The sequence below is a fragment of the Amia ocellicauda genome, chromosome 4, assembly GCF_036373705.1.
Source record: "Amia ocellicauda isolate fAmiCal2 chromosome 4, fAmiCal2.hap1, whole genome shotgun sequence".
Lineage (NCBI taxonomy): Eukaryota > Metazoa > Chordata > Actinopteri > Amiiformes > Amiidae > Amia > Amia ocellicauda.
The window spans coordinates 52,274,597-52,290,873 of NC_089853.1; the positions used below are offsets into that span (position 1 = coordinate 52,274,597).

A 16,277-nucleotide genomic window follows, 5' to 3' on the forward strand; every position below is an offset into this window, starting at 1 on the left:
GACCTGGGCTGCATACACTTCACACTTTTTTAAGTTGATACATTATGTTTAATGTCTCCAAGAGTGTACGATCCAACATGACACAAGAGTTATTACTTGAATTGTGAAAATGAAAAATAATTTTGATGGAAATAAGAAATCACAATGCCATTTTACTTGGACCATTTCCTTTTGTTTTAGTGATTAGGCCACAGTTGTTTCCTAAGGGAATAGCTATGATGAGAATCTGGAGAGTGGTATGCATGGCATTTTTTTCCCCTTTCCCCGAAGGCGTCATAAAACATACATTTTTAGCAATAGAAAAAACTAACAAAACCTTTTGTTCAGGTGGATTTCAAACAATCAAGCATAAAACAAAGACAGATTAGAGGAAAAACACCCCAAATAGTACACAGTTGTTTATTTTTTAATTATAAATATAATATATACATTTAAACATTACATATTTCCCCAAAGGAAGAAAACAAAAAGGCATTAAGGCATTAAATTCTCTGATATTTACAGATGTTAACCACAACAGAGGTACTTCCTCTTAACACCACTGATATTCCTACTGAGAATGAAGGGTAATGCTTCATATTAAATGAGTAACGCCAAAAAGTGACTGAATTTAAGAATGGCTTTTAAGAAAACCAGTTATGGGCAGTTAAAAATAATGATATAGCTTAAATTGAAATATATATTTTAGGGTTGTATCCCCTTATTATGCTGCACATATAGAGATATAGTACATTGTATGTTTGTTTGATAAAAACATGTAAATCACCTAGGATAAAGGCTTTGCCTAAATTAGTTTATAGTAATAGTGATTATAATACCAAACACCCTTTTAAGAACATCTTATAACAAAATAATCAATTTGTTGTTTTTGCAGTTTTCTGAGGTATTTTTCTGAGCCATTTGTCATTGAAGAGTCAGCTGTAGATCTCATCAAGTACAAAATTCAAATTCAGCATACGAAGATATTTTAGAGGGGGAAGGTCTGTTTTTCAACCTTGCTGAGAACAAAGCACCATTTGTTTTGTCATAGGTTAGTGGGTCACAGCCTAATAAGGGAGTGAAAATTCCTCCTTTTCGAAAGGATTGTGTGGAATTACAGGCATACTCTTGGCCAGCTCACATATTTGTGCCACATTCTTGAAAATTGTCCACACTGCATTTCATGTTTTCATTTTGCTAACTTGAAGCATGGCTTAAGATACTGTTGGCAACTAATAAATTAAACTCTTGTCAACATCTTAAATATTTGGATCAGAATGAAAAGACCTAATGGTTTAAGATGGTGAAGATCTGGCAAAGCCTTCAATAAAATAATAATACTGAATGTCAAATTAATTGCAAATTAATCAAATTAATACAATATAGTTTGAAATAAGCAGTGGAATATACAAAATACGGTTTCTACACTTGGCTATGAGAAAATGTGTATAAATGAAGATTATTTTTTTTTATTGTCGCCAAGGTTAATGGAGTTTAAATACAGAAATGGTTGTTGCCCACCTAACAAATATACCCTAACAAGTACAGATGTTTTGCAAAGCCCCTTGTACATCTTTCTTTAAATATAACCATAGTGTTCAATTATTTTAAGGCATTTGTAAAGGGAGATTGGTTTAACTTTAATAATTCAAGGACTTTTGTTTCCTTTGGGGTGTTTTAAACACAGGGTTACCCCCATTCCAAGTACAAAGCTAAAGAGAACTTTGAAGAAAGTGTTTTCCTTTCAGTCTATGAAAACAAACTGAAGTAGTGTTTAAGCCGTTTAAGCCGTTTCCTTTCAATGGGTAGGCAGGCTTGTACCAACTCTCTAAGAAAAAATAGTCAAACCCACCTGCATGTTTTTGTGGCCTATATTAGCTCCCTAAATTGGCCCATTTTATATAAAGCATTACCAAACACCAGAATTCATTCTTCTGCTTGAACATTTACCCATTCTTGCATTGCTAGGGATCATTCATCCCTCCACCACCTTCCAGTCACTACCCAAAACATTATAGTCATTTCCATCCACTCTAGTCACAGTAACAAAAGTATACTGAAAACCCAGTGTGTTAAAGTCGGCAGAACTTAATGGAAGCAACGTAATCACCTGGTCCAGTTTTATTATTTTAGTTTACACCCCGCCCCCCCTCCCCTCCATACTCTTCACTAAAGGACACAGGTGTTACTAGATTTCTGATCCCCTGGACACTTTCACTAATGTTCTTAAAAGCTATGGCTTTGAGAAGCATATGGTCATAACCAAGCTAGATCAGTGAACATGAGAATGACCTGAAGAGAGGAACAAAAAAAAAAAAAAAAAAAAAAGTGGAGCATGAAAGCAAATATTTTGCTAAACATTTTGATAAAGTTACACAGTTTATGTGATGGACTGTAACGATCAAAGTCTGGAAGTACTTTCAGTCTCAATCTCTCGATTCTTTAGAATATGGTCAAAATGGTCAGTGCTTGTTATTTTGTTGAAAATAAAAGGGAGATGGGAATTATAAAGGAAAATAATTTGGAGGATTAATTTAAAATTCCAAATGGCAGTGGTTTTGCAGTGTTAATTAATAACTGGAGAGGCATACATTATTCATTCTTTGAAATGAGAAGGCATGTGCTTGTACTCTCAACCATAATAGTGCTGAAGGTTGCCTGAAATAAAATAGAGAACTTTCTATCACTGATGGGCATCTATTTATATCTACAGAAGGACCTGGTCTGACTGGGCTGAGTGTCTGTTCTAGCACTGGTGAAAGACACAACACATTGTGTGAATCTGTGAGTGAGGGTCAGATTCCTGGCAATTGTGCCTTGTGCTTTTCTCTTCCCCCCACACCCACCATGTTTATTTCATTTGAAACCCACATTTACATTGTCCCAGTCAAGTCATTTTGCTTGTAAACACTAAAGATCTTGCCAAGATGTCTGTCAAGAGCACCTACTTAATTGCATTGTCAAGGAAGGGACAGTTTCCAAACAAAACAAAAAAGAAGAAAAAATAGTTCTCTTGAATTTGTAACAGTGTAGCAATACTGTGTCAGGTTGACCTAATATTTTGGGATCTGCATCACCAGTTACACAACTGAACATGTATTGATCTATTAAAATGTCATTAGAACACAAAGTGCATACCTTTCAGAGATTTTTGCTGACTCGCACACAAGAGCAGCAATTCAATGATAGTGGAGAGTTTTGCACCAGAGGCTTTTCAAGCATTGCTAATCTGGATTCACTCACAAACCAGAGACAATTCATCAGATAGTCAGATGGGAGCAGCTGGCTCAAAGAGTGAAGGAACTGTCAGAGACATAAAGTGAATCCAATTAACTAAATCTGTTTCTGTCAAAATGCAAACAAACCCCACCCCTTGCGAGATAAATCATGGTTTTGCTTCTTGTTATGAAAACAAACAGTACCACTCATTTCCTCTTTCAATTAGGCTAGTATCAGGTCACATTAAGTGGGAATTTCTACACTGGTACATTGGTTAACTTAATTTTAGCTCTGGAAAGCCATATTAAGAGAAGACATACATTTTGCAAACATTTCACTGACAAGGATTTCATATTAAAGACATCCTGATTCTGAAAACTGGTTTATAGCATTCAGATTGAATTTTCAGTGCTGATCTAAAATAGCTCCACTGTATTTATTTTGAGCCCATTTATTGAGCTCTGGGTGGCAATATGTATGTATTTCATATAAATATATAAATACGTAAACAATAATACATTGAGATTAGCTAGCTCTGTTTCACAATATTAATCTTCAACAAAATGCATTTCTCTTGAGTTTTGTTTTCAGTAAATAGATCACATATTCTAGCAGGGAATGAAGACACTTGAAATGATATGCTTTTGTGTGTAAATCTCCTCTATGTTCTTTGATTAACTTTCTTTCCTGCAAATGAATAATACAGGAAGCAGGAGGTGGGGACAAAAAGGCAGCTTGTCAAAAGTAAAGTCAAAAAACATGATATTAAAAAAACCCAGCTGAAAACATTGACAGTCTTCTTATTGGCAAACTATTTTGACACATCTTTAGATGTCACATAATGACAGCAAATTTCATTTATTTATTTATTTATTTCTGTTTTAATCCCTTTTTTAACCTTGTTCATGAATATGATCAGGGTTATGTTGTTTTTGTGGGTGCTCATACATTGTTGATTATGGTACCTTCTGATGTCATACTGAGATTTCTTACACTTAAAAACAGAACTCCAAAATGCGTTAAAATGATGCACAAACACTGTAGGATCTGGAGTGGTTCACGTTGACGTCTCAAATGGAAGGCAAGATGGAGAGGAACACTCGCAAAGACTTGGTCTTTGACCGTGCTGTTCTGGCGATGCATACACTGAGGCACCCAAAACTGGGGAAAAGTACCCTTAAAATAGCAGTGTAATTAGGGCCGTTAGTCCTGCTCTCTAATGGCTGGGGGAACTCTTTTCAAGCTATTGCGTTCAACAAGAACCCTTCCCTGGTTGGACATTTGCAATTTGATATATAGTAACTATGCTGCTGATATTAACTAGAATGTATTAAAAGCAGTATTTTAGATCCTGTCAAGGTATAAGTTGTAATAAAGAGCAAAGCAAATCACACAGAGAGTTTTGGCAAGCGGTGATAGACTGTTTACAGTTCCCATCCCTGGACAGGGGGCTGAAGATTCAAGTCTAGAGAACTAATCGCTATAAAGTTTAACCCAACCATTTAAATGCCATAGCACAGACTTGTCAGAGGTGTCCAATTCACCTCCGAGGCCTTCTAATCCAGGCTCTAGGAGTTCCCATCCATTCAATTCAAACTCACCAATTTATGATATTTTCAACCATTTCCAAGCCTTCAAAGCTGGGGAAGGTCGTGATCAGGTGAGTTTAAGTAAGCTGAATTGAATGGCTGGGTGTGTGCTTAGAATCTCTCCTCTTGGCTAATAGGGGTGAAATAGAAACTGAAAAGCACTTACAAATGCACTGAATCCCAAGACAAAATGACATATTAAATGCAGGGGATGATATATAACTCTTGATATAAGGCTGACTCATAGGTTCTGCCAAGAACTGAGGTCTTCAATGTTAAGCACTCTGAGGTGCCCACCACGAAAAAAAAAAAAAAACACGCTTCATTAAAATCCAATAAGAAAGGAGAAAAAAAACTGTGGAGGAAAAATGGTATACAGCGCTGTCAAAATCTGTGGGTTAAGAAAGACTCTGGTGTGACTGGGGCTGATTGGAATTCCACAAAGACAGGGAGGGCCTACTTACAGGCTTGGGCTGGGATCCAGGCAGGTGGAGATCAGGAGACTAGTTTGAGATTCTACTGGAAGGTAAGGACCACTTAACAAGCAGTGGGGGAGGAGGTGGTGCTTGTCCTCTCCCAATCGCTTGCATGCATGTTTTTTGTTTTTTTTTCTCCTCTCGTCTTAAGAATCGATTAGTGACTGGTTAGGAAGCCAATTTGTTCTTCAAGTATTAGTTTTCATATGATCGTTAAAAAAAAGTAAAGAAAGGAACATATAAAGTTGAATCTCTTGCTCTCTAGTCTTTGTAGAGTTGGGTGCTGCTTCTCCAGACCCCATTCTTGTTGGGGAAAATGGCTTTTTGTGTTGAACTCTGGCACTGGTCAGGGTTAGTAGGCAGAAAGGGAGGGGTGGGGGGGCTTAAGGGGCAGATCCAATCTAGAGCTGATGGCTATCGCAAAAGCAAAGCTCAGTCATGTGCAGCCTTTCAAAGCTCTGCGTTCTGGAGCCACTCAGATTTGGACAATAGGCCTTTGTGTTTCTTCCATTAACTGCACCAAAAAAAAAAAAAAAAAAAAAACACTATTTTGTTTAAGGCTTACAAGCCAGGCCATTGCTGCGAGTTAGGCTGAATCTTCCTCTAAGGGGAGGGAAAGGCTAAGTGGTGTGGGTGGGGGGTGGGTTTCCAAGGTAGGGACATTGCCAGTTGGCTGGGTTACTTCGTTTTTTGAGCCCACTTCATGTCGTCAGACCTGGGCTTCTCCCCTGTCACCCCCTGGATCAGGTCTTCAAGTGCCCGCCAAAATCCACATCGCTCCAGAGGGTAGTTCAACCAGCCTGGACAGAGGGAGGGGGAAAGAAAGAAGAAAATGTTGGACCAGACTCAGAAGCAATGTTCTGCCACATAAATGTATACCTTAAGGCGACGAAGATTACAATTATCAGGCATCAACGGGAACTTTCAGAAATTTCAACAAGCTTGGTAGAAAATAATTTATATGGCCCATTGGTGAGGCAGTTACTGAGTGGAACAGTGAGAGAGAGAAAGAGGGTGCTGATCAAACAAAACTGCCTGATGCTCTAAATGAATTAGAACCTCTATCAAAAAAATGATAATGAAACCTGAAGAAGGAAGGCTAGAGTTTATACTAAAGTAACAGATATATTAATCAGCACCGTGGGAAGAATTAAAGAAAAGGATTCCTTAATTTTTTTCACCCAACATTGTTGTATCAATAAGTTAAATTAAAAATAAAATAACTACTGCAGCTTTTGTACAATTGTAATCAATCAACTCAGGGTCATTCTACAGCCCTCACAGAAAACTATTTTTTGGTGCTACACCAAGGTCAACTGTCTACCATATAGATTACTTCAGTTCCCCTTTGTAAAAATAAATAAATCTTGTTATAGCACGAGATCTGGAACCTAATATATAATATATATACACACTCACCCAAAGGATTATTAGGAACACCTGTTCAATTTCTCATTAATGCAATTATCTAACCAACCAATCACATGGCAGTTGCTTCAATGCATTTAGGGGTGTGGTCCTGGTCAAGACAATCTCCTCAACTCCAAACTGAATGTCTGAATGGGAAAGAAAGGTGATTTAAGCAATTTTGAGCGTGGCATGGTTGTTGGTGCCAGACGGGCCAGTCTGAGTATTTCACAATCTGCTCAGTTACTGGGATTTTCACGCACAACCATTTCTAGGGTTTACAAAGAATGGTGTGAAAAGGGAAAAACATCCAGTATTCGTCAGTCCTGTGGGCGAAAATGCCTTGTTGATCAGAGGTCAAGAGGTCAGAGGAGAATGGGCCGACTGATTCAAGCTGATAGTAGAGCAACTTTGACTGAAATAACCACTCGTTACAACCAAGGTATGCAGCAAAGCATTTGTGAAGCCACAACACGTACAACCTTGAGGCGGATGGGCTACAACAGCAGAAGACCCCACCGGGTACCACTCATCTCCACTACAAATAGGAAAAAGAGGCTACAATTTGCACAAGCTCACCAAACTTGGACAGTTGAAGACTGGAAAAATGTTGCCTGGTCTGATGAGTCTCGATTTCTGTTGAGACATTCAGATGGTAGAGTCAGAATTTGGCGTAAACAGAATGAGAACATGGATCCATCATGCCTTGTTACCACTGTGCAGGCTGGTGGTGGTGGTGTAATGGTGTGGGGGATGTTTTCTTGGCACACTTTAGGCCCCTTAGTGCCAATTGGGCATCGTTTAAATGCCACGGCCTACCTGAGCATTGTTTCTGACCATGACCATCCCTTTATGACCACCATGTACCCATCCTCTGATGGCTACTTCCAGCAGGATAATGCACCATGTCACAAAGGTCGAATCATTTCAAATTGGTTTCTTGAACATGACAATGAGTTCACTGTACTAAACTGGCCCCCACAGTCACCAGATCTCAACCCAATAGAGCATCTTTGGGATGTGGTGGAACGGGAGCTTCGTGCCCTGGATGTGCATCCCACAAATCTCCATCAACTGCAAGATGCTATCCTATCAATATGGGCCAACATTTCTAAAGAATGCTTTCAGCACCTTGTTGAATCAATGCCACGTAGAATTAAGGCAGTTCTGAAGGCGAAAGGGGGTCAAACACAGTATTAGTATGGTGTTCCTAATAATCCTTTAGGTGAGTGTATATATATACAGTGAGGGAAAAAAGTATTTGATCCCCTGCTGATTTTGTACATTTGCCCACTGACAAAGAAATGATCAGTCTATAATTTTAATGGTAGGTGTATTTTAACAGTGAGAGACAGAATAACAACAAAAAAATCCAGAAAAACGCATTTCAAAAAAGTTATAAATTGATTTGCATGTTAATGAGTGAAATAAGTATTTGACCCCTTTGACTTAGTACTTGGTGGCAAAACCCTTGTTGGCAATCACAGAGGTCAGACACTTCTTGTAGTTGGCCACCTGGTTTGCACACATCTCAGGAGGGATTTTGTCCCACTCCTCTTTGCAGATCCTCTCCAAGTCATTAAGGTTTCGAGGCTGACATTTGGCAACTTGAACCTTCAGCTCCCTCCACAGATTTTCTATGGGATTAAGGTCTGGAGACTGGCTAGGCCACTCCAGGACCTTAATGTGCTTCTTCTTGAGCCACTCCTTTGTTGCCTTGGCTGTGTGTTTTGGGTTATTGTCATGCTGGAATACCCATCCACGACCCATTTTCAATGCCCTGGCTGAGGGAAGGAGGTTCTCACCCAAGATTTGACGGTACATGGCCCCGTCCATCGTCCCTTTGATGCGGTGCAGTTGTCCTGTCCCCTTAGCAGAAAAACACCCCCAAAGCATAATGTTTCCACCTCCATGTTTGACGGTGGGGATGGTGTTCTTGGGGTCATAGGCAGCATTCCTCCTCCTCCAAACACGGCGAGTTGAGTTGATGCCAAAGAGCTCGATTTTGGTCTCATATGACCACAACACTTTCACCCAGTTCTCCTCTGAATCATTCAGATGTTCATTGGCAAACTTCAGACGGGCCTGTACATGTGCTTTCTTGAGCAGGGGGACCTTGCTGGTGCTGCAGGATTTCAGTCCTTCACGGCGTAGTGTGTTACCAATTGTTTTCTTGGTGACTATGATCCCAGCTGCCTTGAGATCATTAACAAGATCCTCCCGTGTAGTTCTGGGCTGATTCCTCACCGTTCTCATGATCACTGAAACTCCACGAGGTGAGATCTTGCATGGAGCCCCAGACCGAGGGAGACGGACAGTTATTTTGTGTTTCTTCCATTTGCGAATAATCACACCAACTGTTGTCACCTTCTCACCAAGCTGCTTGGCGATGGTCTTGTAGCCCATTCCAGCCTTGTGTAGGTCTACAATCTTGCCCCTGACATCCTTGGACAGCTCTTTGGTCTTGGCCATGGTGGAGAGTTTGGAATCTGATTGATTGATTGCTTCTGTGGACAGGTGTCTTTTATACAGGTAACGAGCTGAGATTAGGAGCACTCCCTTTAAGAGAATGCTCCTAATCTCAGCTCGTTACCTGTATAAAAGACACCTGCGAGCCAGAAATCTTGCTGATTGATAGGGGATCAAATACTTATTTCCCTCATTAACATGCAAATTAATTTATAACTTTTTTGAAATGTGTTTTTCTGGATTTTTTTGTTGTTATTCTGTCTCTCACTGTTAAAATACACCTACCATTAAAATTATAGACTGATCATTTCTTTGTCAGTGGGCAAACGTACAAAATCAGCAGGGGATCAAATACTTTTTTCCCTCACTGTATATTATATATTAGGTTCCAGATCTCATGCTATAACAAGATTTATTTATCACTTAAAAAAAAAAAGTGATTAATTTAAGTGATTGCTTTTTTTAATGGATGGATTCACACATGCATTGGAATGCCATTGTTCTTTCTTTTCACTTTAGTACAGGGGTTTACAATGTATAAGATTTGCTGTAAGAATATTTAACTTACTTTGTTTTAAACACATATCAGGCCAGTCAGTGCAGCTCCCCTCAGTGGGAGCGCACACATCAGACAGTGCTAAATGGGCCCAGACAGGTGCATGCACTTATACATTTGCATTATATTTAACATTAATATTTAAGAACAAAGTGTTTTCATTTGCTTTTGTCATTCATTGCATTTAATAAAATAGTTATGAACTTTTTCAAAACCAATCTAATTGTTCAAAACGTCCTTCTAGATTGACTGCTCAACACCCCAACAACCTTGTAGGAGAGTGACTGAGATGAGTACAGCTGTATATGCGTTTCTAACTAAAGATTTAAGATCTGCTGCAAAAAAGGTTATTCAGAATTTCTGAGAAAGGTCACATTCACCATATTTTTCTAATGATTTTCTTCGTGATAAGGCGATCTATGGGTTGTCAAAACGGTCCCAGCTTCAGCCTTGACTTCTACAACAGTATGACCTCTTTTGCTACATAATTTACCAGTCAGTCCTGTAATTCTCCATACACCAATACAATCTTGAGAGGAGTGTGTCCAGGGTGTGGTTAACGCTTCCGAGCTGTGCTAGGCAGTGGTCAAAGGGTGTAGTTAAGTTGGTGTTCCAAGTATTTTTGTTTCTTCCTTGCTCTAGCTGCCCAACTAGTTCTGTGAATGTAGTGTATACTGAATCACTAGGTGTACATGGGAGTTTTAAGTGTCGAGCTTTAAGTGACACATAAGAATGGGTAAGGCTGAGTTAAAAATGTGGTATTCCCTAGGCCATTGCTCATCATTTTTGTCCAGATGGGCTTGCTGTACAGCTTTGGGATATGACTCAGCCTGTGCAGGGGGGGGAAACTGCCATCTGACATGCTTCGAATGCCCTTAAGAACTTGGTCTATTTAATACAGATGAGACCAAATAGTCGAACATTCAACTATTTGTTAACGGTGGCAACTATCGACAAGTGAATCCCACATTCAAAAATGTTAATAAATGTAGGCCTATATATTGATTTTATTTTAAAGCCTGTATTGTTGATTGGCTCTTCTATGAGGTGGAAATTAAAATTCAATGGAGGGTGGGATTTCACAGAAAAGTACTGCAAGGAAATAATTTGTCAAATTAAATGAAAACACTTAAGTGGAAAAAATTAAACTACCACAAATCTGGTATGTTTACCACCTAAATGCCAAACCCACTTCTGAGATGCCAGCAATGAAAGAAAAGGTAAGAGGACCACAAAAAACAAATTCATGTTATTAAACTAGCTACATGCGTAGCCAGCTATTGCCTATATAGGCTATTTATTTTTTTATTCACTGGAACTCGAAGGCACAGGTATGCTTCTGATTTGATTTAATGTAGACCGGTAGTCTATACAGTGGCTCTCAAAAGTATTCACCCCCCTTGGACTTTTCCACATTTCATCGTGTTACAACCAGGGTTTACGTTAGCCAGCAAATGCCAACTTTTCGCCAGTATCACGTGTAGTTGTCTGGCAGATGAAAATATCAACGGCCAAAATGTAATATGCCAAATAAATAAATAAATAAAATAGATTAATAGCATATTAAATAGCCTAAGATTGTGTGACCTATAACATGCGTTGCCAAGACGACAGTGAGCCTCCACTGAGTCATGTTTGGTCATGTAACTAAATCTATCCCGACTGGGCAATGCTGGGAAAGATTGGCAGCACAATTCCTGTGTCCAGTCTGCCTGCAGAGAGTGGATTCTCGCTCCAGAACAGGTTAAAAACAGCCCTGAGAAGCCGCCTCTCTTAGGAAAAGGTGACAAGGTTGATGAGAATTGCAAGTTGTGCCAAGGGGTTGGATGGCTTCAACTTTGCACAAGCAGCGGAGCACTTCTATTCAATGAAGATGTGCCACAAATAAACGGGAATTTGACAAATGCGGAATTGGGACCGACCAGTCTTATTTTATTTTTTTTAGACCTAATTGCTTCTTCATTTAACTTATTTTCAAGTTATTTAATTTGATGGGCTTGGAATGCAAAGAGACATACATTTAATGTAGGCTAATGTCTTTATTTAATTAACAATAGCAAGGCTATTTTTTATTTTTTATTTTATTGTTGTAGCCTATATGCTTAGTTCACAAAGTCTGTGAAGAGCTCATTCTGCTGACTACTTTAAATAAAATACATTTGTTGGATCATAGCGTTTGTGTTTTACTGCTGTTTAAACGTAGGCTATTATATGGCTATTTAAAACATATGTCCGGTAGTTGTTCTATATGGCTTGAATTCTGGAATATGAACGGCAATATTGACTGTCAAAAAAAAAAAAAAGTCTAGCATAAACTCTGGTTACAACATGAAATCAGAATGGATTTAAAATCGGGAGTTTTTGCCACTGATCAACACAGAATATGTCCATAATGTCAAAGTGAAAAATACAATCTGCAAATTGTTCTAAATTAATTACAAATACAAAACAGAAAATAATGGGAAAGCCCAGTGGGGACTACAGAAGCAGAAATAGAAATGGTTGAGATGGTAAATGACTGCTTTCTAACTCAATTTGTCAGGGAACCAACCAGAGAGAGTGCATGTATTGACTTGATCTTTTCAAATGACCAAGATAAGAGTCAGGTGGACAACCAATGGCAAATTGTGATCACAATATGGTTAGCTTTGAGGCATTCTTTCAAAAAACAAGGTCCAAGTCTAAAACAATGGTCTACAATTTTAGAAAAGCAAACTTTGAAAGTATGAGGCGGCACTTAGAAGAGGTAGACTAGAGCACACTGGATACAGAGTCATTTGAAAATGGATGGGTATATTTTAAGAATATACTACTTGAGGCTCAGGAGCAATTTGTACCAAAACTTAGCAAATTGAGGACCAAAAAACACTGGCCAAAATGGTTTAATAGAGGAATGCAAAAAAATATCAAGAGGAAGAAAATGTTGTATAGCGCATACAAAAGGGATGGTGACGAAACAAAATACGTAGAATATGTTGAGCTGCAAAGAGATCTTAAGAAAGGGATCAGGAAAGCAAAAAGGGAAATAGAAAGAAACATACAGCGAGGGAAAAAAGTATTTGATCCCCTGCTGATTTTGTACGTTTGCCCACTGACAAAGAAATGATCAGTCTATAATTTTAATGGTAGGTGTATTTTAACAGTGAGAGACAGAATAAAAACAAAAAAATACAGAAAAACACATTTCAAAAAAGTTATACATTGATTTGCATGTTAATGAGGGAAAAAAGTATTTGATCCCCTATCAATCAGCAAGATTTCTGGCTCCCAGGTGTCTTTTATACAGGTAACGAGCTGAGATTAAGAGCACTCTCTTAAAGGGAGTGCTCCTAATCTCAGATCGTTACCTGTATAAAAAAGACACCTGTCCACAGAACAATCAAACAATCAGATTCCAAACTCTCCACCATGGCCAAGACCAAAGAGATGGTCCAAGCTGTCCAAGGATGTCAGGGACAAGATTGTAGACCTACACAAGGCTGGAATGGGCTACAAGACCATCGCCAAGCAGCTTGGTGAGAAGGTGACAACAGTTGGTGTGATTATTCGCAAATGGAAGAAACACAAAATAACTGTCCGTCTCCCTCGGTCTGGGGCTCACCTCGTGGAGTTTCAATGATCATGAGAATGGTGAGGAATCAGCCCAGAACTACACGGGAGGATCTTGTTAATGATCTCAAGGCAGCTGGGACCATAGTCACCAAGAAAACAATTGGTAACACACTACGCCGTGAAGGACTGAAATCCTGCAGCACCAGCAAGGTCCCCCTGCTCAAGAAAGCACATGTACAGGCCCGTCTGAAGTTTGCCAATGAACATCTGAATGATTCAGAGGAGAACTGGGTGAAAGTGTTGTGGTCATATGAGACCAAAATCAAGCTCTTTGGCATCAACTCAACTCGCCGTGTTTGGAGGAGGAGGAATGCTGCCTATGACCCCAAGAACACCATCCCCACCGTCAAACATGGAGGTGGAAACATTATGCTTTGGGGGTGTTTTTCGGCTAAGGGGACAGGACAACTGCACCGCATCAAAGGGACGATGGAAGGGGCCATGTACTGTCAAATCTTGGGTGAGAACCTCCTTCCCTCAGCCAGGGCATTGAAAATGGGTTGTGGATGGGTATTCCAGCATGACAATGACCCAAAACACACAGCCAAGGCAACAAAGGAGTGGCTCAAGAAGAAGCACATTAAGGTCCTGGAGTGGTCTAGCCAGTCTCCAGACCTTAATCCCATAGAAAATCTGTGGAGGGAGTTGCCAAATGTCAGCCTTGAAACCTTAATGACTTGGAGAGGATCTGAAAAGAGGAGTGGGACAAAATCCCTCCTGAGATGTGTGCAAACCTGGTGGCCAACTACAAGAAACATCTGACCTCTGTGATTGCCAACAAGGGTTTTGCCACCAAGTACTAAGTCGAAGGGGTCAAATACTTATTTCCCTCATTAACATGCAAATCAATTTATAACTTTTTTGAAATGCGTTTTTCTGGATTTTTTTACTGTTATTCTGTCTCTCACTGTTAAAATACACCTACCATAAAAAATATAGACTGATCATTTCTTTGTCAGTGGGCAAACGTACAAAATCAGCAGAGGATCAAATACTTTTTTCCCCTCACTGTAGCTCTTGCAAAGAGGGAAATAGAAAGAAACATAGCTCTTGGAGCTAAAACTAATGCAAAGAGCTTTTTTCAATATTACAACAGCAAGCGGTCAATAAAGGAGGAAGTGAAACAGATAAAGGGCAAAAATTGAGGTATCTTGGAAAACGAACAAGATGTGGCAAATGTTCTAAATGAGTATTTCACAGAGGTTTTCACAAAAGAAAAGACAGATAACATGCCACAGGTTGACAATCAGTCCAGTCAAACCCTAAGACAGATCAGGATAAATGATGAGGAGGTACTAAAGGGACTAGCAGAATTAAAAACAAACAAATCACCTGGGCCAGATGGAATATTTCCATCAGTACTTAAATAAATGAGGGAAATTATTTATAGGCCACTTACTCAAATATTCCAAATGACACTTAGAACAGGGGATGTACCAACTGACTGGAAGACAGCAAATGTCATACCAATCCACAAGAAAGGGGACAAAACTGAGCCAGGAAATTACAGACCAATCAGTCTCACCTGCATCACTTGTAAAATGTTGGAAAAAATGATTAGACAGAAAATAGAGGAGCATCTTAATGAAAACCATATTCCTGGAGATAGTCAACATGGGTTTAGATGAGGCAGATCATGTCTTACTAATTTATTATAATTTTTTGAACATGCAACTGCAGCTGTAGATCATGTGAAAGCATATGATATGATATACTTAGATTTCCAAAAAGCTTTTGATAAGGTTCCACACCAAAGACTGATCCTCAACTTGGAAGCTGTAGGCATTCAGGGTAATGTAAGTAGATGGATTATGAACTGGTTGATGTCTAGGAAACAGAGGGTGTCGATTAGAGGAGTCGCTTCTAACTGGAGTGAGGTTGTTAGTGGAGTTCCACAGGGATCAGTACTAGGGCCTTTGCTTTTTCTAATCTATATTAATGATCTGGACTCTGGGATAGTTATCAAACTTGTCAAATTTGCAGATGATACTAAAATAGGTGGCTCAGCAGATACAATCTTGGCAGCACAGGCTATTCAGAGGGACTTAGATAATATTCAGTTGTTGGCAGACACCTGGCAAATTAAATTCAATGTGGACAAGTGCAAGGTAATACATGCAGGTAACAAAAATGTCCACTATAATTACACTATGGGAGGTACAGATCTAGATTAAGTAACGCATGAGAAAGACCTAGGAGTGTATGTGGACTGCTCACTTTCTCCATCCAAGCAATGTGGGGAAGCAATAAAAAAGGCAAACAGAATGTTAGGGTATATTGTCAAAAGTGTAGAATTTAAAACAAGGGAAGTAATGTTAAGACTGTACAATGCGCTAGTTAGACCTCATCTGGAATACTGTGGACAGTTCTGGGCTCCACACTTCAAGAAAGATATCGCTGCTCTAGAGGCAGTTTAGAGGAGAGCAACCAGACTCATTCCAGGTCTGAAGGGAAAGTCCTACTCGGAGAGACTGAGGGAACTGAACCTTTTCACCTTGGAACAGAGGAGACTACGTGGGGACTTGATCCAAGTCTTCAAAATCATGAAAGGCATCAACCACATCAAACCAGAGAAGCTTTTCCAGATCAGCAGGGACACACGCACCCGGGGACACAAATGGAAATTGGGCTTCAAGGCATTCAAAACGGAAAACAGGAGACACTTCTTTACACAGAGAGTAGTCACAATCTGGAATAAACTACCCAACGAAGTGGTAGAAGCTGAAAGTTTGGGAACATTTAAAAATAGACTGGATAGGATCCTTGGAACACTTAGATATTAATGGACACCAAACGAGCACGATCGGTCGAATGGCCTCCTCTTATTTGTAAACTTTCTTATGTTCTTATAAGTAATCACCGCCTTTGCCATGACACACCTGATTGAGCTGTGGTGAAACCAATTGTCTTTAGAAGTCACGTAATCAGTTGAATGGAGTCCACTTCTGTGCAATTAAGGTGTCACATGAT

At 39.4% G+C, this 16,277-nt stretch overlaps 1 protein-coding gene across 3 annotated transcripts in view; it reads right to left on the reverse strand.

The window, feature by feature from the left end:
• Positions 1-385: 385 nt before the first annotated feature.
• peds1b (plasmanylethanolamine desaturase 1b) overlaps positions 386-16,277 on the reverse strand; it is a 33,908-nt gene continuing 18,016 nt past the window's right edge. For 2 of the 3 annotated variants that reach the window (XM_066702729.1, XM_066702727.1), the window contains exon 6: positions 386-6,063. In XM_066702729.1, the coding sequence (XP_066558826.1) occupies positions 5,942-6,063 (122 nt within the window). In that variant the 3' untranslated portion in view covers positions 386-5,941. Of the gene's footprint in view, positions 6,064-6,682; positions 6,820-16,277 lie in introns of all 3 variants that reach the window. The other variant, XM_066702728.1, reaches the window with a different exon arrangement.